The following is a 22,350-nucleotide window of genomic DNA, read 5'->3' on the forward strand; positions in this document are numbered from 1 at the left end:
TCAACATCACCACAAATTCAACTTATACTTAAGTCATTATCTTACTAGCAAATTTAAATCTAAAATTAATGACCTGGCTTTTGTTATGTATGCAATTCGTATTGAATGGCTCTTTTTCTATTTAATGGAAAGGCATTATTTTGTCAGGCTTGTAAATGACCAATCCTCTATTCTATAGAAGGACAAAATCTCACTTGAGCGTGTGGGTTTGAACTCTGGAAACAAAGGAAGCTGTGGGTTTGAACTCTGGAAACAAAGGAAGCTGTGCTATAACAGGAAATGAAACAGTGTCCAACCCCATGGAGACTCCGGGTGTGAAACAAACCACTGAAGATCCTGCAAAGCTGTGTGTGTACCATATGCACAAGGCTGCAAGGGGATAGGGTCTGTAAGTTTCATGAGAACGTTGGCCATGAACTTGAACATTGTAGGTCCAACTTGCACAGCACATGTTCACTTTTTCTTTCCTTCTATCTTACTTTGTTACAGCTTTGTAGTGGCTTTAATCTGACCCTCTCTTACCAGGAAGAAAGAGAGGAGTTTGCATCCTCTTGGAGGGTCTGAGCTTCTAACAGAGTAGTGAGCCCCTGGGGCCACGGACAGTTATGATAATCCTTGCAAGATCACCACAGTGAAAGCGAAACTCAGAGATGAGAGTGGTGAGGGCCGTGGGTCAGGCAGCCACTACCTGGAGATTTTCTTTACAGCACGTAGGTGTAGCAATGTATTTTCAGAAAAGAGCTGCTTACCTTACTACACCCCCTCCTGGTGTCCCTTAGACACCCAAGCTTGAAACCCAGGAGTCATCTACTCAAACTCAACAGGAAAATTAGAAGTTTGCACTCAGCTAGAAATAACTTCATGCTTGCTCTGCTTCTGTAAAATCTGCTTGCTGCACTGAGATAAGAACAAGAGGACTTAGCAATCAACTGTAACCTTAAGATGTTCTGATAAGTATGGAATGTTCTGCTCCTGCAAGTTTCTGTTTGGAAACCCCCTGCATGTAACCCATAGCAACTCCCACGCTCCGTAACTGCCCATAACCTACAGTAATCAGGTAACAACCAACGCTAACTGTAACCATGTGCACTGACCCCTATAAAAGTAAAGCTCACCCTGAGCTTGGGGCCCCAGAACTTTAGAGTGTTAGCTCGTCTGGAACTGCCAGCTTAATAAACCTGAGTTCTCCAACCTTCCGAGTGTGGTGCTTGGTTTCTCGACAGACTGATTCGATTTCTGCAAAACTGTCATCCAAGGTGTGATTATTTAAAATATTTTAAATGGTGCTACTCTCAAGAATAATTCAGTCCAACAGAACCATCTGAGGTGGCAGTGTTTGGTATCTGTGCTGTCCAGTATGGTAGCCGCGAGCCACAGGTGGCTGTTGAGCACTTGAAATGTAGCTAGTGTGACTGAACTAAATTTTCTATTTTAGTTAATATTAATTTAAATAACCACATATGGCTAATGTCCACTCTATTGGACAGTGCAGCTCTAGAGCTTTTCAACCTTGTAAAACTTGGGACATAAAAATCACAGAAACCCCTTTTAGTTTCGGGATATAAGCAGGTTTGAGATGGTGTGTTTCAGTTTGGGTGCCAATCACATTCTTTAAGCTTTTTACCAGAAGCTTCCCAATTCACCTTCTGCTCCCTTCTGCCTCCATCTGACCGTCACCTGCCTGTCCCTGCACCTGCATTCTCTCCACCTCGACCATCTCTGTTTTCCTGTCCTTCTGTCTACCGCCTAATTTATTTACCCTCCTACCTCAAGGAGCTTTATTTCTATGTTATACAGAAGTGAGATAACTGGGCCTGAGTGTCTAGGTTAGTTAACATATATAAAATGTTCGCTTAACCTTGCCCTTTTGATAAATTTGATAATTTGAGAAATTGATTTTTTTGATAAATTATAAATCAATTACAAATTCTGGCTTTATTTCTTTCCAAATCTCAACCTAACTTCTTACAAGTTACTGATTAGAAAATAATATTTATTGAAAAAATGCTGACATGATAATCCTGCTAGTGAACCCACCTTAATAATCTTAAGTGCTGGACCCTACGGCTTTGGTCCATTCACCCCAACACTGCCACTCTGAAAAGAAACCGGGCAGAAACCTGATCTTTTGCATCCACTCAGTTTGAAAACTAGGGGGTGTTAAGATCTTCAACAAGCTTCTTAGAAGCAGGGTGGTACCTTTATGTACTCAAGCTTTCCTGAGTCTTCCTCCTTTCAGAGGTCAGCCTGCCTGTGTCTTGCACAGGTGCCCAGCTTTCTTGACCCTGGGCTTGGGCCACACGCCCCGGTTGGAAACAGAATTCACCTGCGCTGAGCATTCTAGGCCACTGATCTCCTTGCTCCTAGCATCCCCCTGCGTCTGTCCTAGCATCTTCTGCATCTGACTCCGGCTGGTCCTGAGGAGGGAAAGCTGTGCTCCCGTCGGCGCGGCAGGTGCGGCCCCTTGGCGCCGGGGTGAGAGGGAAGAGCGCGGGCGCTTCCGGGAGCGCGGCCGCTGCGGCGGGAGCGCCTCTCCTCGCCGGATTAGCGCCGCCGGCATCCGAGGAAGACAGACAGGTCCCCGCGCGCAGGCGCCATGTGGACTGGTTCGCTGCTGCCTCCGCTGCTACCGCTGCTACTGCTGCTGCCGCTGGAGGGCCGTCCCTGGCCGAGCCCAGGTGAGCCCGGTCCTGGGCGCAGAGGCTGCGGGCGGCTGAGCGCCGGCGAGGGGACTTCATTCCTCCCCAGGCCGGAAAGGAGAACGGGCAGGTGTACCGAAGAAGGGCCTGGGGCCGGATTTTCTTCTGAAATCCTTTGGATTCTGGAGTTCACGTTTTTAGGCACATCTGCTAATTCTGCTTGTGCTAAGGGTCCTCCTCCAGGGAAAGATAACCAAGTAGAAGTAACCTAATAGCTCTGTTCCGGAGAGGCACGTGTTCTCCAGTATCTTTCATTCCACCTGAGTTATGCGATGCTCACCCTCCCAGAGAAAGCCCCGAATCCATCACCAGAGGGAGAGTGGCCTCATCAAGCGCCCATGTCTTTTATTATTATTATTAATTATTATTATTATAAGACAGCTCAGGTTGTAAAGGGCAGGGGAGGTCACGAAGCAAGTTCTAGTCCACGAGGGGTGAGTGGGATAGTGTCAGGGGTGTCTTGAGAAAAGAAAGGGGCTACCCTGCAGCTGAGTGACACCAGAATATCTGAGCCAGACCAGGAAAATCCAAACGTGGGAATCTTGATAAAGTGATAAGGTAATGTGTGTGTGTGTGTGTGTGTGTGTGTGTGTGTTCACACATCTGCTCTCCCACACAGGACTGAAGTGCGGAATTCGTGCCATTGATTTGAAAAGTACAGGACCTGTCTTGGAATCAGGGTTCTTCTCTAGATTTAGCAGTTGGAGAAATTCAACAGTTGGTGGACACCCGTGGCAGGTGGGTGTAACAAAGACATTGATTTGTTAATGAGAAAATGGTGAATTATTTCCTTTGTTTCGAATACCACAACTTCAGGTTAATGTGTAATTTTTCTCTGGACCCCACTTGACCTCACTGTCAAATAGGAAATATTTGATATAGGAAATCTCTTCCTAACCAATTTATATCTGTGTCTTAATGTGACATCCTTTCAGAAGAGTGGATTTCAAATGTTTCTGAAGGAAATGACATCTGTGTGGAGATATATATTAGTTGTGTTCATACCTTTTTTCTTGAGCAGGTCTCCCTGAAATTAGGTGGGCACCACTTCTGTGGAGGAAGCTTGATTCAAGACAATCTGGTAGTTACAGCAGCACACTGCCTGGCTAGCCTCGATGAGTAAGTTGTGGATTTCCATCACTTATCAAACCTTAATCCATGGCAACAGGACTGGGAGACTTGATGCCCTAAATACCATACAAGGTTCAATCTTAGTCCCTTTCTTAATTTTTCTATCTGGTCCACCTAACCCACTGACCTTCCTGATTCCCAGAAACTTGTGTATATCCCAAGATTTCTTGTGCTTCCTACTCTACTAATCAGAGACGCCAAAGATCCCAGACATCATCTATGATTTGTGGAGTTAGTGGTGGGGTGGGGGTGATGGTTACTTATTCTAATAAAGTATTAACATCAAATGTTAAGTGGATGCACTAATGTTCTAATAATCTGAGTTTCAGTAATTAGGAAGGGAAATATTGTGGAAATAACAGATACTTGACTAGATTAAAAGAGGGTACTAATAAGAGGAAGAGAAGGACAATTCTAGGAACAACTTTTCTATCTTGTTTAAAATGGTAGAGCATATATAGACTGGTTTATGTACAAAAGAAGACACTTAAATGTTTTATGCAGAAAGACAATTGACAACAGGGAAAGGGTTCACAGAACGTAAACACTCTGTGATTGAAAACCATGACTTTTTGTAGATACCTGTAATTTATAGGGAATTATAACAATGGATAATAATCGCTAATAAAGATACATCTTCTTTTAAGACTTAGAAATGCTTAAAGGTACATTGATCACTTTCAATTAATTGCATGAAACCAAGACTGTCTTTCCTGGGGGAGACAACTATACTTACTGAAAGATTTTTGTTTGGTTTGAGGAAGCAAATTAAGAGTCTGACTGTGACTGCTGGGGAGCATCACCTCTTTCAGAAGGATAAGGAGGAACAGCAGATTCCTGTCTCAAGAATTATCATCCACCCTGAATACAACAGACTTGGATATATGAGTTTCAATATTGCACTGCTATATCTAAAACACAATGCCAAGTTTGGTAAGTAGGGAGGGTTAGAGTACAAAAAAATATATAATGGAGAAAACTGTTTATTAATTCTCTACCAGGTAACTTTAATTCCTGTGTATGTATCTAGAAATATTTTAATACAAGGAACTAAGTTTTGTTCCTTAAAAAATAATTTTGTTTAATCTCTAATGTATAAAAAACTCTGTACGAACCATGAATTACGTATGCTTAACTTAATTGAGATTTTAAGTACTCTAGTGTCTTGGCTGGGCAATATTCTAGACAATCTACCTGTGCTCAGCTCTAGCCGAGGAGTGAGGGACATTTGAGAGAGACTTCGCCTTTCTGCCATTATTATGGACTAGATATGTGATACTCTGTCAGCATAAATAATCTAAACATTCTGGATTATATATTAAAAATCTACTTTTTTAAAATACAAGAAAAGGAAGTGTTCAGTGACCAAAAACAATGATAGAGAACAGATCCAGAGGAGTTAGCCACACACTGAAGTAAGTGACTGCCCTTGAGGCATCTAAATGATCTTTAAGAATCTAGAGCCTTGGACTTCCTGGGTGGCGCAGTGGTGATGAATTCGCCTGCCAATGCAGGGGACACGGGTTCGAGCCCTGCCCTGAGAAGATTCCACGTGCCACAGAGCAACTAAGCCCGTGCACCACAACTATTGAGCCTGTGCTCTAGAGCCCGTGAGCCACAACTACTGAGCCCATGTGCCGCAACTATTGAAGCTCATGTGCCTAGGGCCCGCGCTCCACAACAAGAGAAGCCACTACAATGAGAAGCCCACGCACCACAATGAAGAGTAGCCCCCGCTCACAGCAACTAGAGAAAGCCCGTGTGCAGCAACGAAGACCCAATGCAGACAATAAATTAATTAAATAAATAAATAAATTTATAAAAAAAAAAAAAAAAGAATCTAGAGCCTTAACTGGCCATGCAAGGATCCTGCATGGGACTAGGATGGGAGATGGGAAAGTCAGGTTGGAGTATCCCATGTGTGTAACCTGCGACTTCCTGAAAGGTGATGCTTTGAAAGATAGGGGAAAAAGAAAAATGCACCATGTAAAGTGAGGGAATAGGGAAATTTGCATGCTTGAAACTTGGCCCTGCATAGAGAGCTCTCAGAATAATCTGTATCCTGAACCAGGCTTTGTTCAGTTTCGATGCTGGCATTCACATTACCTGTCACCAGAAACTCCAAGCCAAGACTTTAAAGTTGTTCCAGATGAATAATTGGATTTCTGGCAGAAGCAAAGAAAGTAAACTCTCTTTGAAGAGATGAACCTTACATCTCAGCTTGAATGTAGTCTCATAAAGTTTTCATGAATGAGAGCACACAATTAAACGCATGTAGAGAAAGTTGCCACCAAAGGGAGTCTGAAATAACAGCAACCAGAATCAGGTCTTCCAAGATTGCAGGCATTAAAATGAGGTACATAATATAAAGTATGTTTTACTTAAGTTTAAGTAAGTAAACGTCTATCAAAAATGACTGAAGAAGAAGAAACTTAACTGAAGACAAAGACCTGGAAAGGAATCAATAAAACTTAAAGATGTGAAAATGTAATTGAAATTAGTAACACAATAGTTGGATTAGATAGCAGGTTAGATCAAATATAGAGAAGTAGAAGATCTGAAGTAAGTATCCAAAAGAGACAAAAAAGCGAGACAGAGAAGATAGACTTGAAGAGTATGGTAAACATCCAGTTTGAGCTTTAGAAGCATGTAGATAGTGGGAGAGGAAGGCTGTAATTTAAGAGAAAGTAAGTGAGGGTTAGTCATAGCCGATGAGACAAATCTTCAGACTTAAGAAGCCCAAGTAATTGCAAACTATAATATTAAAAATAATTTTCTACCTAGATATGTTGTACTGAAATTACAGCATCCTAAAACCCAAGAGTGGATCTCAAAAAATCTAGAGGAAACTATATTACCAAAAAAGAAGTGACAATTAGATTTATAGCTAATTTTTTAACAGCAGTAATGAAAGTCAGAAGATTGAAGAACAAGATCATCCAAATATGGAGAGAAAATAACTCAAACTAGATTTGTCTCTCAGAAGAATCTATTGATTCTTTTTCTGCTCCCCTTTATAGAAAAACTCTATTGAAGAGCCATCTATGTTAGGCATGTTAATTTCCTCTCCCCAAGTCTCATAATTGTATGTATTAGGTTTGAGATGTCTAGTAGACATCCAAGCTCATCAGACTTTCACCGCCAGCGCTCTATCAAATTTGCCCTTGTTACAGTCACTCATGCCCACATTGCTACATTTCAAAGATGAATTCTCAGTTCTCAGCTTCCTTGATAGGAGTGTTGGCAAAGATGCTCCTACTCTCCTGGAAACGTTCCTCGCTTGATTTCCACGAGTCCCTTGGTTTTCCTTTCACTTCTTCTTAGCCTTCTCTGATGATTCCTTCCTTCACGTCTCTTAGTCCTCTCTTAGTCTTCTCTGATGATTCCTCTTCTCTGTGACATATTGTTGGAGTGCCCCAGGGATCAGCCCTTGGACCGCTGCTTCTTTTTTGGTACTCACTCCCTTAGTGATCTCATCCAGGATCAAGGCTTTAAACAGCAATTACTTGAAGATAACTCTAGATGTTATATATTCAGCCCAAGTTTCTATATACGCTGTGGGGATTATTAGGGCTTTTACAGCCAGCTGCCTAATGGTCATCTACCTGGATAGCTGAGACTTTGCAAATTTAATATATTTAAAATAAAACCCTGATTATCCCCTACATCTGAATCTGCTCTATCCATAGCCTTCCATTTGGATTAATGGCAACTCTATCCTTCCAGTTGTTTAAGCTGGAAACGCTGCACTCATTCTGCATTCCTCTTTCTCTCACACTATGCATCTAATCCATCAGAAGAATTCTGTTGCTTCTGCCTCACCCCCTCCACTCCTCACATCCTGTTCCAGGCTACCATCATTTCTTGCCTGGGTTCATGGTCTCTTAAATTATCTCCAGCTTCCTCTTTTGCATCCCTAATGTTTATTATTAACCCAGCAGCCAGAATAATACTTTTTGAAATCCAAGTCAGGTTATATTCCTCTGCTCAAAACACTTCAGTGGTTCTCCGTTACACTTAGATGGAAATCAGTGTTCTTATCAGCTGACGTCACCCGCATCCTAGCCCTGTATCTAACCTCTTTTTTGTTTATTTTTTACTAAACATTCTTTTGTTTAATCTACTCGAGCCATCCCGACCTCCCCACTGTTCCTCAGACGTATAGGACATGATTCCACTGCAGGGACCTTCCATTTCATTTTTTTCTTCTTCAAATGCTTTCCACCCAGATGACTGCCTGATTCCTTCCCTCAGCTTCTTCAAGACTCTACTCAATGAGACGTGGCATGACTACCATTTTTAAAATTGCATCTCCCACACCATCCTCCCTAATCCCCAGACTTCTCATCTTTCTTACCCTGCTCTGATTTTTCTGGAAAAATCTGAGCTCATATTACCTAACAAGTAAATTATTAGATTTAGTGTTTGTACTCCACCCCTACCCCCGCAAACACACACACACACTCTTAGTCACTCACTCATTCACACTTCTATCAGGGCAGGACTTTTTTCCTGCTCATTCACTGAGGCCAGAAGAGTGCTTACCACATAGTAGTGCCTAGTTACTCTTTAGTGAAAGACTTAAGAACAAGGGCACACCCTAAAATGTTGGTAGTTTGGGGAGGGTCATTGTGGTATTGTGGTATGTGTATCGTGTTTTTCCTTATTTTACTTATATTTTTCTAAATGTCTATAAATATGAAGTAGCTCTGTTGAGAGAGAAAAACTTTTTAAATGTACGTCATTATTATATTTAGGGAAAAAATGTAGAAACCATGAAATCAACCAGATATCAGTGTCCAAATATATTTGGCATTACTTGTCTGTGACTTTTATGATTTTTGGATAATGTTGTTTTTTTCAGGAACTACTGTGCAGCCAGTCTGTATTCCCCATAGAGGTGATAAATTTGAAGAAGGGATGCTTTGCATGGCCAGTGGATGGGGCAAGATTTCAGAGAGTAAGAGGCATCAAAAGAATATAATATTTCTGCCAAGACCCTTTACATGTCCAGTGGAAGCAGACATTTTGTTGGTCTTGAATAATACATTTATCCTGTTTTTCCCCCTGAAGTTCTGACCCAGTGAAGACTTCCAGTTGTCTTCACCATAAAAAGTCTATACTTAAGTAAGGCTCTACATAAAATTCCTCCTGCTGTCAATCTGGTTAGGTGTGTCAGATGAGGGAACCAGAGGTAACTCTAATAGATGAAGAAGAATCAGTAAAGTGACAACAGTTAAGTTTCCTTATCTTTAATATTGTGATTTTTTTTTAAATGAAGTTTTACAGAATATAACCTTATTGACCAAGTTTTTCTCTTGAGGAGACATTTAAGCATATATTCAGAGAAGCCACAATTGCCTATGTTACCTTAAAACTCTGAATTAAAACAAAATGTCCTTTATCACATACTATAAGATTTTAGGAAATAAAATCATTTACAGCTAAAAAAGAAAATGACTTCTGCATTTTGGTTAAACATCTACAAGTTTTAAACTTGTAAGCTTCTTATTGGTTTCTTTCAGTGAGGACAATTCTTGACTAACTTACCAGTCACTTTTCCACAGCATCAGAATATGCAAATGTCCTACAAGAAGTGGAACTTCCCATCATGGATGACAGAACATGTAAGACCGTGCTCAAGGGTATGAACCTTCCTCCTCTGGGAAGGACCATGTTGTGTGCCGGTTTTCCTGATAGGGAAAAGAATACCTGCCAGGTAAAATGCATAACCCGGTCCAGTTAATCACCCACTATCAATTGGGTGATAATGGATTCTGCCTTTTTTTCTCCGGGAGTTGCTTTTGGGGGGTTACTTCTTCAAGATTCCCTTTTCCTTCATCTTTCCATCTGGCTTCTACTGAAGAAGTTTCCTTGACGGGGGCTGGGAGAATTCTTTTCTGTCCCATGTCCATTCTTACCCCCATACCTCTTTTGGGGGGAGTGAAGAGGGAAGGTGATTTCAACATTTCTGACCCAATGGAATCAAACAAGTTGACCACTTTGGCAAACTAATTAGGGCAGCTGTGAATTACTTTTCATTCCACCTGTTGTTAAACACTGGAATTTTTCTTCAAGCTTTAGTGCAGAATGCAATGTTTGCAGAAAGTTTGACCAACGAATGGCGTAGCTGTAGTAACTGTGGGACACAAGATGTGAATGACAGTGACCAGCACAACAGCTTCACAAAGAAGACCAATCCTGACAGTCATTTCCTTTCTTTCTTTCCTTTCTTTCTTCCTTTTCCTTTCTCCACAAAAGGGAGGCCAGTTTGTGAAAGACATGTTTTAAGTTTTAGATGAAGAAGATACTTGGAAAGTGTGTTGTTTTGTTTTTAACTGTAGGAGCAGGGAGTCTTTATTCTTTGCCAGCAAGCAGTTTGAAACTGCCATGAAAAGCTCCCTAAAATTTTCTGTTGGAAAAATGTTTAATTTTTCTTCTAAGGGGTGACAGAATAAGGGCCAGGCAGAGTTTGGGATGAAGGAGATAGAAATTTACAATTATTCCACTTTCTAAATTGGAATGTAGGTAGACTCAGGGTGCTCTGTCCTGTCTCATCCTTTACAAGCAATAGCTTTCTGGATAAAGCTCTCAAACAATTCTGTACCTTTTGAGGAGGTTTAATCTGACATGAAAATAACACATGTTTTCAAAGCATCATATTGTTATGAAAATATATTTAATAAAGGATCCTGGAATTGTGGATCCTTTATCTTCTAGTTAGAGAGCCAATGGATCCTTTACATATAGTCCCTGGGACAAAATTATGTTCCCAGGCGTTCTGTTTTTAAAGCCTTGAGCCATTACATGACCTTGGGGGCTCTATTCACTGGTACTGTGGGCTTGGGGTGTTACCCAGTCTTTCTGAGCAATTCCAGATGACAGGCTGTAGTGGAAGCATGTATTTGTGAACTGCCCCTCCTCCTTCTATTTATTTTGAAATATATATGATTGTTCCCAAAAGACTGGGAGGAAGAGAGAAATTGTTAGCTTGACAAGACTGTGTGAAGTGGGTGGAAGGAGGTTACATCTAAGTGAAAAGACAGTCCTTTGAAACTAATGATGAAGAAACAAAATGAAGGACAAAAAATGTTGATGAATAATGACCATTGGACTTACACGCCTCTCTACTTCTTCTCTTTCTGAGATGTGTGCTGATATTTTTGGCTCCGATGAAATATTTTTAGTTTATGACTATTCTAAAATTTCCTCTTTTTCTACTATAAAAGGAGGACCCTGGAGGTCCACTTGTTTGTAGAAGAGATGATGGAAACTGGGTTCTTGCTGGGATAACTTCCTGGGCAGCTGGTTGTGCTAGAGGTTGGAATCCTTTCAGAAATAACCATAGACAGGCATCACCTGGCATTTTCTCCAAGGCGTCTGAGTTGATGCACTTTATCGCTCAGACCACGACAGGTGGGTGTCATTTCTGTGAATTCTTCCTTCCTCATTTCATTGCAACTCAAAAAATAATCATGCTTATTTCAAGGATAGTCACTATGTTGCAGATATAATCAGAAATAGGCTTTAAAATAAAAGCAAAAATATAGCTGGTTTTCAGTTCCTAATACAATGTATATAAACTTCCAGCTCTGAATTCATGAACCACTGATACCTGTCAATTTAATTTGAGTATCAACTGGACCGTCAAGTTTATGGTCATGTAGATTTTCATGAGATAAGTTTTTTTTTTTTTTGTATTTATGAGATTTTAAAAGTTTTGAGAATAGACTCATTAGAGGATTCTTTCTTCATTTATCCATTTGACATATTTTTTTCTCCTAAACTACTTAAGAGCATTAAAAATAGATCACCTGGCTTGGGTTCAAGCCCTGGTTGCAAAAATAAGATCCCGCATGCCCCATGGCAAAAAAAAAAAAAAAAAAAAATCACCCTTTCTCCCATTCACCCTTGTTAATTTTACTTGGCAATAGTGGAAACATAAAGGAGGCTTTGGAAAGTTATTTTTGTTCTATGGCACTAAAATCTAGATTAGGAAAATAAATATTAGTCTGCAGATACCAAACCTGCCCTCAAGGAATTTCCCAATTCCTCGGGGAGAAAGAAGTACCTGGACAGTTGTGCTAAAAGGTGAAGTTCACATAACCCCAGAGATCTGTAAGAACACTGGCATCTACGGGGCTCAGTTCTGAGGGGCCAGAAGGTTTGCCATGAAAATGGGGCAGCATCTGCTCAAGAAAATGGCACAAGGGGCAGCCTCTGCAGAGTAAAGAGGCATAAGGAAACACAACTTACAGGAACAAGTAGTTTAGTGTAAGAACCAAATCTGTTAAAGGCCATGACCCAGAGCAGCAGAATACAGTGTTCCCACCATCCCTCCCTCCCTCCCTCACTGTGGTCCAAGACCAGCCACCTAGCTGATGATTTGTAAAGCACTCCTTCTGCTGGTCCAGCTGAACACCAGCGCCTCCTCAGACAAGAGCCCACTCTCGCTTGCTTTCATTTGGTCTTCAGAATAAAAGTGTTCAGTTCATTGCCATTACCATGGCGGGGGGGCAGGGGGGAGGCGCGGTTCTCTCGGTAAGGATTCTATTCAGGTTTCATCGCCTAGAAGAGATAATTAAAAAGGTTAACAAGCCCTGAACAAAGGTTAATGATAACAATATTTTTAAATGGCAATGAAATCAGGCAATAACCATCAATCCACAGTCAGATGAATATCTGAATGTGACAAGTAATTTATTTAAATAACACCTCCTTAATGTCATCTTTCTAAGCTTCTCATCCCCTAGTTACCTATTCTTCTAGCTTCCAACAATTAAAATATGACACAGGGATCTGAAATTCCTGAGCGAATGATGGAGAATTGCTATGTCATTGCTGAAATTTGTGTACTTTTACTTTAGTATCATTATACAAAGGTATTTTATTAAAATCCAAGAAATCCTAGTTAGAGATGGGAAACCACCATATTAAGTTTCATGTACTATAGATTTGACAACTTCAGTATGACGCGTGATTTGAGAAAATTGGATAATTGTTAACTCTGAAGAACTCAGATGAAAAACATTATGAATATGCTTCAGCTATAAAAAAGAATGAAATCTTGCCATTTGTGGCAGCATGAATGGGATGGACCTTGAGGGCATTATGGTGAATGAAATAAGTCAAAGAAAGACACACACTGTATGATCTCACCTATATGTGGAAGTGGAAAAAAAAAACAACCTGATAGACACAGAGAGCAAATTGGTGGTTGCTACAGGTGGGGGTTGGGGGTGGGCAAAATGGATGAAGGGAGTCAAAATGTATAAATTTTCAGTTATAAAATAAGCCCTGGAGATAAAAATGTACAGTATGATGACTATAGTTAAGAACACTGTGTTACATATTTGAAAGTTGTTCAGAGAGTAGATCTTAAAAGTCCTCATCACAAGGAAAAAAATTTTGTAACTATAAGTGGTGATGGATGTTAACTAGACTTATTGCAGTGGTCACTTCACAATACACATAAATAACAAATCATGTCATTGCACACCTGAAACTAATGTATATGTAGATTGCACCTCAATAAACATGGGAGAAAAAGTATTGTAAAAAATGTCAGATGGTTAATTAAAAAAACCATTATACATTTTTTAAATTATGATATAGAAATTTTCCTAATGAAGTCTGCAAATACAAAGTCTAGGTCATGGCACCTACAAACAAATGCATTTCCATAAATATGCATTGTATAATATAAATTATATAGCTTCAAGCTGAATCTGTACAATATGTCTTGAAATGTCCATGGCTCAGCAAACTAACCAGCTTTTTTCCCTATGTTTTGGAAGATTATAGACCTCAGGGGACAGTGTTATTTGGAGAAAATGGGAAGATTCGTTACCCTCATTTGAAAGAAAGCAGCTATTCTCATAATTGGTATGTAACCCTGGTAGGAGTCATTTGATTCCTTACTTTTCCCCCCACATCACACCATTTTAGAGGGCCATGTTTTGGCAATTTTATCTAGTATCTCAGTTTCTTTATTTGATTAACATAAAAGCCTGAATATTTCTGGATGACAAATATTTGCTAATTGGTATTTCTGATACCTATTAGTATGAATCATCAACACAAATGGTATTAAGACTAGAGCTTACCAGGGGAATTCCCTGGTGGTCCAGTGGTTAGGACTCCATGCTTCCACTGCACGGGGACCAGATTTGGGAACTAAGATCCCACAAGCCATAGGGCATGGCAAAAAAAAAAAGACTGGAGCTTATCTGAATTGATGCATTCAAATATCTAACATGAACAGCATTTGGTTGCGAGATTGTTTTGGGAATCTAGTGGTTGATTCTGTCCCACTTATTTCTGTAATAACTATAATACTTTTTTCAGTGTCACCTAGAAGATGGAAAATAGTTCATGATCTATAAGTGTCAGTATCTTAAAAAAATTTTACATACCTTGTTCTCTATATGGCCAAGAATATCTTTAAGCTTTAAAAATTAATTCTGCAAATATCTCACTTTCTTAAGTGTTCTACATTCATTTTTAAAAATTGTATTGAGCATTGAAAGGTATTCAAAGGTAGATGAGAGTTCTATGAGTTTATAACCTGATAGGAGAGAGCTGGACAAAAATAACTATACTCTAAAACAAGATGAAATAAGCTTTATAGTCCACACTACTCAGGTATGTTGGTACTATTGACAGTGGAGGGACTAATTGCCATTGCAAGGGTTTGTGAGGTGTGTGTACTGTGGTGGGAGAGGTAGGGATGCTTCAGTTAAGGGAATGGTATTGAAACTAGACAGTGAAGTATAGTTATGATTTTATAGCTCATAAAGTCTTTTGTAGCCCTAATATATAAGAGATTTCTCCAGATCATGCCAGGCAGAGGGAATTGTGTATAAGAAATGTCCAGGAGGTGAACAATATCAAGACTGTTTGGACAATACGTGTTCTAGTGCAGCTGGAGAACAATGTTAATGTAAATAGGAACCAGGGCATCAGTGGACAATGAAGATAAAAAGGCCTTCGTTGTAGAGGACCTTGAACTCCATGTGAAGAAGCTTAGACTTTATGCCATGGGCAATGAGAAGTCAAAATGGTGGTGAGATTATAATTTACAAAATGAAAATGTAAAACAAAGGTAAATATCCATTATAAGTATAAGATGTAAATGATATGGCTTATTGCAGTCCATATGTAAAAGGCTTATTAAGAGTCTAAGCTGACTTTCTGTGAGTCAACCTAGTAACAATATAATACCAATAAAGCCTTTGCCACCTTTTCTTAAACTTTTAGAAGAATAGCATCGAGTCCTATTCTATTAGAATCCTGAGCTGCGGTATAGGCAGGAGGTCTCTGGGTACAACTGTTACAGAGGGACATTGATAGGCTGGAAATTACCTGAAGGACAGTGACCAAGATAAAAAGAAATCAAAACAGTGTTTTGGGAGATATGGTGGAAGGAACTAGGAATATATTCTTTCCAAAGAAGACTTGAGAGGAGGAAGGAAATGTCTTGATTTATCGGAAAGGCTACCACAGAAACAGAATTGGATATCTGATTAATTGCAGAGCTGAGAAGAGGAGCAGAGGGTAAATGCTAGAAGAAGGCAGATTTTAGTACGATGTAAAGTAGTTTCTAATTTGAGAGATCTCTGAGATTTAATGGCCTGTGCAGGAGATAATGAATTTCCTTTATAAGTGGATATTTGAGCAGAAGATGGATGGATATGCGTGAGATTCTAGAAAGTATTTCTATATTGGATAAGAGATACGCAGATGACAGCCAATTTACCCTCAAAGACAGAGAACTTGTGATTCAATTTAGATGAGGTATTGAAAAGATCTCTACAGGAAAGAGAGATGGTGTTCTTGCTAGCGTCGGATATTACAGAAGTCAAAACGAGTTCAGATCAAATGCCACTGGATATGACAATTCAGAATTTAGGAACTGATTCAGTGGAATTGTAAGATTAGAAGCTATATTCACAATGGGTTAAGTGATTGTTGAAGACTTGTTATCTCTCCACCAATTAGTCAACATTAATTGAGGTCTTAAGATGTGTCAGGCACTATTATGCTAGTTACACAGCAGCGAATGAAACAGATAAAAATGCTTTCCATCGTGGGGAAAGTTGTAGGGTGGAGAGTGGGAATAATATAGATAATGTTACATGTGGTAGCAGAAGGTGGTAAGTACTACACAGGAAAATAATGCACGAAAGGGGGTAGAGGGTGCTGGGTTGTATACTAATTGGGGAAGATGTTCAGGAGGACTGCGCTATGAAGATGATATCTGAACAAAGACCTGAATAAAATGAGTGAAGACATCATATAAGCATCTTGGGAAGGAATGTCCTGGCAGGAAAAAAAAGGGCACTTAGCTAGAGCTAAGTGAGAGAGGGTGAAGGTGGTCGTGATTATGGATGGCCAAACTTATAGGACATAAGAAGGACTTCGGGTTTTACTGTGAGTAAGATATGGAGCCATTGGAGGGCTCTGACCAGAGGAGGAACATGACCTGACACATTTTAAAGGACCTCTTTGCCTACTGTGTTGAAAATAGACCGCAGACAGGCAAGACCAAGAGCTGCGAGATCAGCTCTTGCAGCAAACCAGGGAAGGATGATGATGGCTTCGACCAGGTTCCTAATAGTCAAGGTGGTGAGAAGTGGTAGAGCCACAGGATTTGCTAACAAGTTGAAAATTTGGGTTTTAAGAGAGAAAGACATGATTGTGTTGAAGGTTTTTGACTTACAGGAAGGAAGGAGCTGCTGTTGTTTGAGATGAGGAGGACAGTTGAGCAGCGAAGAGAAGGAGGAAAATGGGGCAGCGGCTTTCGGTAATAGGGCACTAGGATCAAGAGAAATGGGGGTTTTTTCATAGGAAGAACACTCTTTGACGTAAATAACAGCAGGATCTTTTTTAATCCACCCCCTAGAATAATGGAAATAAAAACAAAAATAAATAAGTGAGACCTAATGAAACTTCAAAGCTTCTGCACAGCAAAGGAAACTATAAGCAAGACGAAAAGACAACCCTCAGAATGGGAAAAAATATTTCCAAATAAATCAATAGACAAAGGATTAATCTCCAAAATATATAAACAGTTCATCCAGCTTAATATGAAAAAAATAAACAACCCAATAAAAAAATGGGCAGAAGACCTAAATAGGCATTTCTCCAAAGAAGACATATGGATGGCCAAGAAGCATGTGAAAAGCTGCTCAACATCACTAATTATTAGTGAAATGCAAGTCAAAACTACAATGAGGTATCACCTCACACCGGTTCGAATGGGCATCATCAGAAAATCTACAAACAGTAAATGCTGGAGAGAGTGTGAAGAAAAAGGAACGCTCTTGCATTGCTGGTGGGAATGTAAATTGATACAGCCACTATGGAAAACAGTATGGAGGTTCCTTGCAAAACTAAAAATAGAACAACCATATGACCCAGAAATCCCACTACTGGATGTATACCCAGAGAACACGATAATTCAAAAAGACACATGCACTCCAATGTTCATTGCAGCACTATTTACAATAGCCAGGACATGAAAGCAACCTAAATGTCCATCAACAGATGAATGGATAAAGAAGATGTGGTACATGTATACAATGGAATATTACTCAGCTGTAAAAAGCAATGAAAGTGGGACATCTTTAGAGACATGGATGGACCTAGAGACTGTCATACAGAGTGAAGTGAGTCAGAAAGAGAAAAACAAATTTTGTGTATTAACGCATCTATGTAGACTATAGAAAAATGGTACAAATCAACCAGTTTGCAAGGCAGAAATAGAGACACAGATATAGAGAACAAACATATGGACACCAAGTGGGGAAAGCGGGGAGGGTGGGGGAACGAATTGGGAGACTGGGATACCCAATTGTACACTCTAAATATATGCAGTTTATTGCAAAAAATAAAAAAATAAAAAGTTAAAAAAAAAAGAGAGAGAAATGGGGGTTTTTTGGTTTGTTTTTTTGGAAGGGTAGGCTTAACTGTTCTTATGGGCAGAAAAGAGAGTGACAGTGATTAGTCGAGAGAAATACATATATATGTGAAGGAAGTTTTCACGAGAACACAACAAATAAAGATTTAGCTTTGCTAAGAAGGAAGACTATTTCCTTTACTGGGAAAGTAACAGAAAATGTCAAGGTAATCTATAGGAAATTTGGAGGAATTTACACTAATGCTGTCTTAGTAATTGTAAGATTTCAGCTGCTTCATGTTTAGAGAATGAAGTTGAGATTAAATAGTTAAGACATTAAATAGCTTGTAGGGACTAAAGTAAGAAATTAACTAACAAGAATAAGAACTTCAGCAACATTACAAGTCAGTATTAGCATGAATTTGTGCCATATTTCAACACATCTAAAACAGACTGGTTGTAAAATTCGTTGTTATTTTATGTACTACCAATAAAGAAAACAAAATACCCAAGGCATAAGCCCACCCATGTGGAAAGCTACATGCCTCAACCTTGGCACCGGATATAGGGAGGGGTACAAATCTTCCTGAGAATTTGAATCATAAGGTAATATGCATGCATGTCTATAGTCTGAAATTTTCTCTGCTAGTGTAGTTCAAAACACCTCAAGCAGAAAAATTTAGTATGCAGTCAATAGTACCCCCAGGTGACTGGCCAAAGCTATTAGAAATCCTTTCTTGAAACACTCTTTCAACCCATTGATTGTAGGATAATAACATTGTGAGATCCTTCTAACAGAATTGTAAGACTCCATTGTAAGATCCTTCTGATTTTAGAATATTCAAATGTGAAAAGATATGTATTTTAGAAATGTAGTAAGGCATGTGACTCCAACATGCCTCATTAGTGACTCCAACATGCCTCATTAGTGACTCCAGTATGCTAAGCAAACTTGAATGATGGAAGAAGGTCTTTTAAATTCCAAATGGAGTTAATTAGCCAATGGTAAGGGAGAAAGAGATAATGTGAAGTCAAAGCAGGGAGTTATACAGTCCCTCCAAGCCTGTGTTTATCCTGGTAGGTGATAGCTAGACTCTCAGAAATGGCAAATACATGGCAATCAGATGGTCTTCTTCCACAGAAGATATTACATCTTTTAGAGCCTAGAACAGTGCCTGGCATATAATAAATGCTAAGTAGATATTTGAATGACTAAATCAATAATTAATTCTGGTATGCCTCTCTCACTCAGCTTCACAAGACCTCAGAATACTTTTAATGCGGCAATCACTAGCACTAAATTGAGATTGGCATGTGATTTGAAATTATTTTCCATCTTTGAGTTAGAGATTTTGAGTTAGAAAAAGAGTATGATAAAAACAGGAGAAAGTTGTGGCCTTCGAAGTCGTAAAGCCTAGGCTGTATTTCCCATTACATAAGAGATGTGGTGACTCTTTTATGATGAATGCTAGTTTTCCTCTTTGGAGAAGGGGGAATAATTTCTCTCTTGCCTGCCTTAAAGGCGGGTGGTGAATCCCAAGAAGGAAGATGGATATAGAGCTCCTTTTCAGCTGAAGTGCTTAGAAAAGTGGGCATCATAATATTTTAGGCAGCTTATTGCTTTTTAAATTGAGGTGATTAAAAAGTGGTTTTAATAATATTTTAGGCAGTCTATATTTACATCTAGTTCAAGATAATGAGCTTGAATAGAAAAAGAGTAAAGCAAGGAGTTTCTGGTTAAGGAGGAGATGTTTGGTGAGAATTGCTGTGTTTGGTTTTGGAAACTGGGCATTAAAGATTTGGATAACTCCTACAGTTCTGAGAAGTTATTACTTGGAGGGCAGTGGGACTGTTAGCAGGTCTAAGGCTGTTGATAAAAACTATGGGGTTTTAGAACTCTTATAAGCTGACATGTTAGATTCCAGATAAGTTTGCTTTGCGCTCACTCACAGACATAGAAGACAAACGATGGTTACCAAAGGAAGGAGGGGGTGGGGAGGGGTAAAGTAGGAGTCTGGGATTAGCAGATACACACTATTACATAAAATAGATAAACAAGGACCTACTGTACAGCACAGGGAACTGTATTCAATATCTTATAATGGCCAGTAATGGAAAAGAATCTGAAAAAAAAAATGTATATATGTATAACTGAATTACTTTGCTGTACGCCTGAAACACTGTAAATCAACTATACTTCAAAAAATTTAAACATAAATGAAAAATAAAAATCATGGCAGAGAACCACTTGTCAATTAAAAAAAAAAATTGTTCTGCACTGAGATAGATGTGAGCCAGAGAAGACATTGAGGCTGTCTGGCCCCCTGGGGTTTCTTTTCTTGAGTAAATAGTATGAATTTGTGGAGGAAAATAAAGGTAAAGGATCAGGTATTAAATTATGCAAACTACTTTCAAAGTGTTTAAACATGATTCTAAAGATATTCGTGAAAGGTCACAGCTGACCTCACTGGGAATTGGATAATACACAGCTGCAGGGAGTATGACTTAGGCTGACCTAGAAGGATGTGGTTGGTTTGGGTTAAAATATGCCACATGGACAGTCCATAATTCATAACCCATAAGTCACCTTCTGGGTGAATATTATGAACTTTCAATTAGACTAATAACTTCGAGAGATGAATCTTAAGTTTCTTAAGTTCATAGATCAAAATTCTTGCATTTTATAACTAAATGAAATTTAAAGGGTGGTTTCTGAGCATTCTCTAATTAATACTCCTCTATTTGTTGGAGAAATGCCAGCCATTTGAGCACAAATTATTCTCACATAAAGAATTCCCTTTGCCTTTTATCTTCTAATCCCTGTAAAATTTACTATTGAGTTATAAGCTAAAGCTCAGATATTAGATCTTATTTGTCACACTTGACTCTGCCATTTATTATACTTTCTTCCCTTCCTCCGCTGCAGCTTATGTATCTGGAAAATAATGGTACCAGAAGATAAAATTATCCTCATAAACTTTACAAGCTTAGACATAGAAAATCAAGTTGAATGTGACCATGACTATGTACCTTTACCATCAAGCAGTGGCGTGCTGATTAGTGAGTATGCTACCTTTATTTTCATTTGTCATTTTAGAGTATCCAAACAACCAAAGAAGGGCTAAAGGATCTGAAATTAGATTTCTGCACGCAGGGAAATTATTTCATCTTACAAACTGTGCCCTTCTTGAAGGGGCCAAGTGTGTGTGTGGTAAGAGTGGAAGCAAAGACAAGCAGATTTCCTGACGTTTATCTATTCCTGTCTCAAGTTTAATAACTGTATGAAATGAAACTGATCTCACAATTGTCAGAAATTTCCTTTCAAGGCCATGTCAGTTTTTTTTTTTCTTCTTACCACAAAAGTGGGTGCATGTTTGCCAAATGTGGTAAAGACAGCAAGCAAATGGAAGAAAATGTAAACCATTCATAACCTTACCACCTAGAGCTAAATGCTGCTAGCATTCTGATGTATATCTATACATATTAAGTGTACACCCTGAACTTTACATTGTTTTATAATTTTTTTCTCATGACAATAGATGTCATTTAATTTCTTTTCTTAAATACCTCTTATAAGCTGTACAAGCATAAGTGATATATTTACTTTAATTGAAATATTATGTGTTAAGCATGATAGAAAGTCTCTAGAGCCAGCATTGACCTCAGTCTCTAGGTGTCCATATGGCCAACGATTAGGACAAATGCCTCTTCACAAGTATTTGACAGAATGCTACAGTCAAGGTATTGTGCTAAGGGTTTTATGTCTATGGACTAAATGATTTCCTGCTTCAGGCCTTTTACCCAGGAATCATTCTTTAAACCAATCATTAAACCAGATATCATACCAAGTACTGGACATATACAGAGTAAAAGCAGTCTAATGAGCTTGCAGTTCGGTGAGGTACATAAAGGTGTACCACAAAGTAGGAGATGGCATAGAATAAAATACGTGCTGTGATGGTTCAGAAAAGCTCTTGTTTCTGTTGGTTGTCTGGGAAGATCTATGACAAGCTGGACTCTGAGTTAGACCCTGAAGGATGAGTAGAATTTGGACATGTAAGATTGGGTATGAGGAAGTAAATGGAGTATAAATTATTGAAGCAGAGAGTATAGAATGAATTAAAGGGACTACTGTATTGTTTGGTATATTTAGAACAGAGAGTTCATGGAAGGTAGTATTAGTTTGTTTCCAGCATTTTTCAGTAATCTTATTTCAGTTTCTTTTGCTTTTTTAGGTAAGGTCTGTGGACATATATTGCCCTCACCATTGCTGACAGAGACCAATGAGACCACAGTTCTGTTTGTTTCTGATATAGAAAACGCTGGCAGCGGCTTTGAGCTTTCCTTTACTGCTGTATGGAAGAACTCGGAAGCAGGTAGGTATTAAATCAGGCATGCAATTCCCTACTATTTTTCGGTGATATGAGGGTGAGGAAGAGGGAATGTCTTTGGCCATTCACCTTGGATTTCCCCTACACTCGCATAGGTTCAGGATGTGGGAGTGTGACTGTGTTGGTGGAGGAAGGGATGATTCACTCCGCCGGGTATCCTGACCTGTATCCCAGGAATGTGAGGTGTCATTGGTTCATTCACGCTCCAGAGAAACACATTATAAAGGTA

At 39.2% G+C, this 22,350-nt stretch overlaps 1 protein-coding gene across 1 annotated transcript in view; it reads left to right on the forward strand.

Moving 5' to 3' along the window:
* Positions 1 to 2,971: 2,971 nt before the first annotated feature.
* Positions 2,972 to 22,350, forward strand: part of OVCH1 (ovochymase 1) — a 71,024-nt gene continuing 51,645 nt past the window's right edge. Inside the window, exons 1-11 of the mRNA XM_057704117.1 lie at positions 2,972 to 3,133; positions 3,327 to 3,437; positions 3,721 to 3,818; positions 4,591 to 4,763; positions 8,695 to 8,790; positions 9,398 to 9,549; positions 11,060 to 11,246; positions 13,628 to 13,715; positions 20,657 to 20,790; positions 21,966 to 22,106; positions 22,217 to 22,347. Coding sequence (XP_057560100.1) covers positions 2,972 to 3,133; positions 3,327 to 3,437; positions 3,721 to 3,818; positions 4,591 to 4,763; positions 8,695 to 8,790; positions 9,398 to 9,549; positions 11,060 to 11,246; positions 13,628 to 13,715; positions 20,657 to 20,790; positions 21,966 to 22,106; positions 22,217 to 22,347 — 1,473 coding nt within the window. The remainder of the gene's footprint in view (positions 3,134 to 3,326; positions 3,438 to 3,720; positions 3,819 to 4,590; positions 4,764 to 8,694; positions 8,791 to 9,397; positions 9,550 to 11,059; positions 11,247 to 13,627; positions 13,716 to 20,656; positions 20,791 to 21,965; positions 22,107 to 22,216; positions 22,348 to 22,350) is intronic.

The sequence above is a fragment of the Hippopotamus amphibius genome, chromosome 12, assembly GCF_030028045.1.
Source record: "Hippopotamus amphibius kiboko isolate mHipAmp2 chromosome 12, mHipAmp2.hap2, whole genome shotgun sequence".
Lineage (NCBI taxonomy): Eukaryota > Metazoa > Chordata > Mammalia > Artiodactyla > Hippopotamidae > Hippopotamus > Hippopotamus amphibius.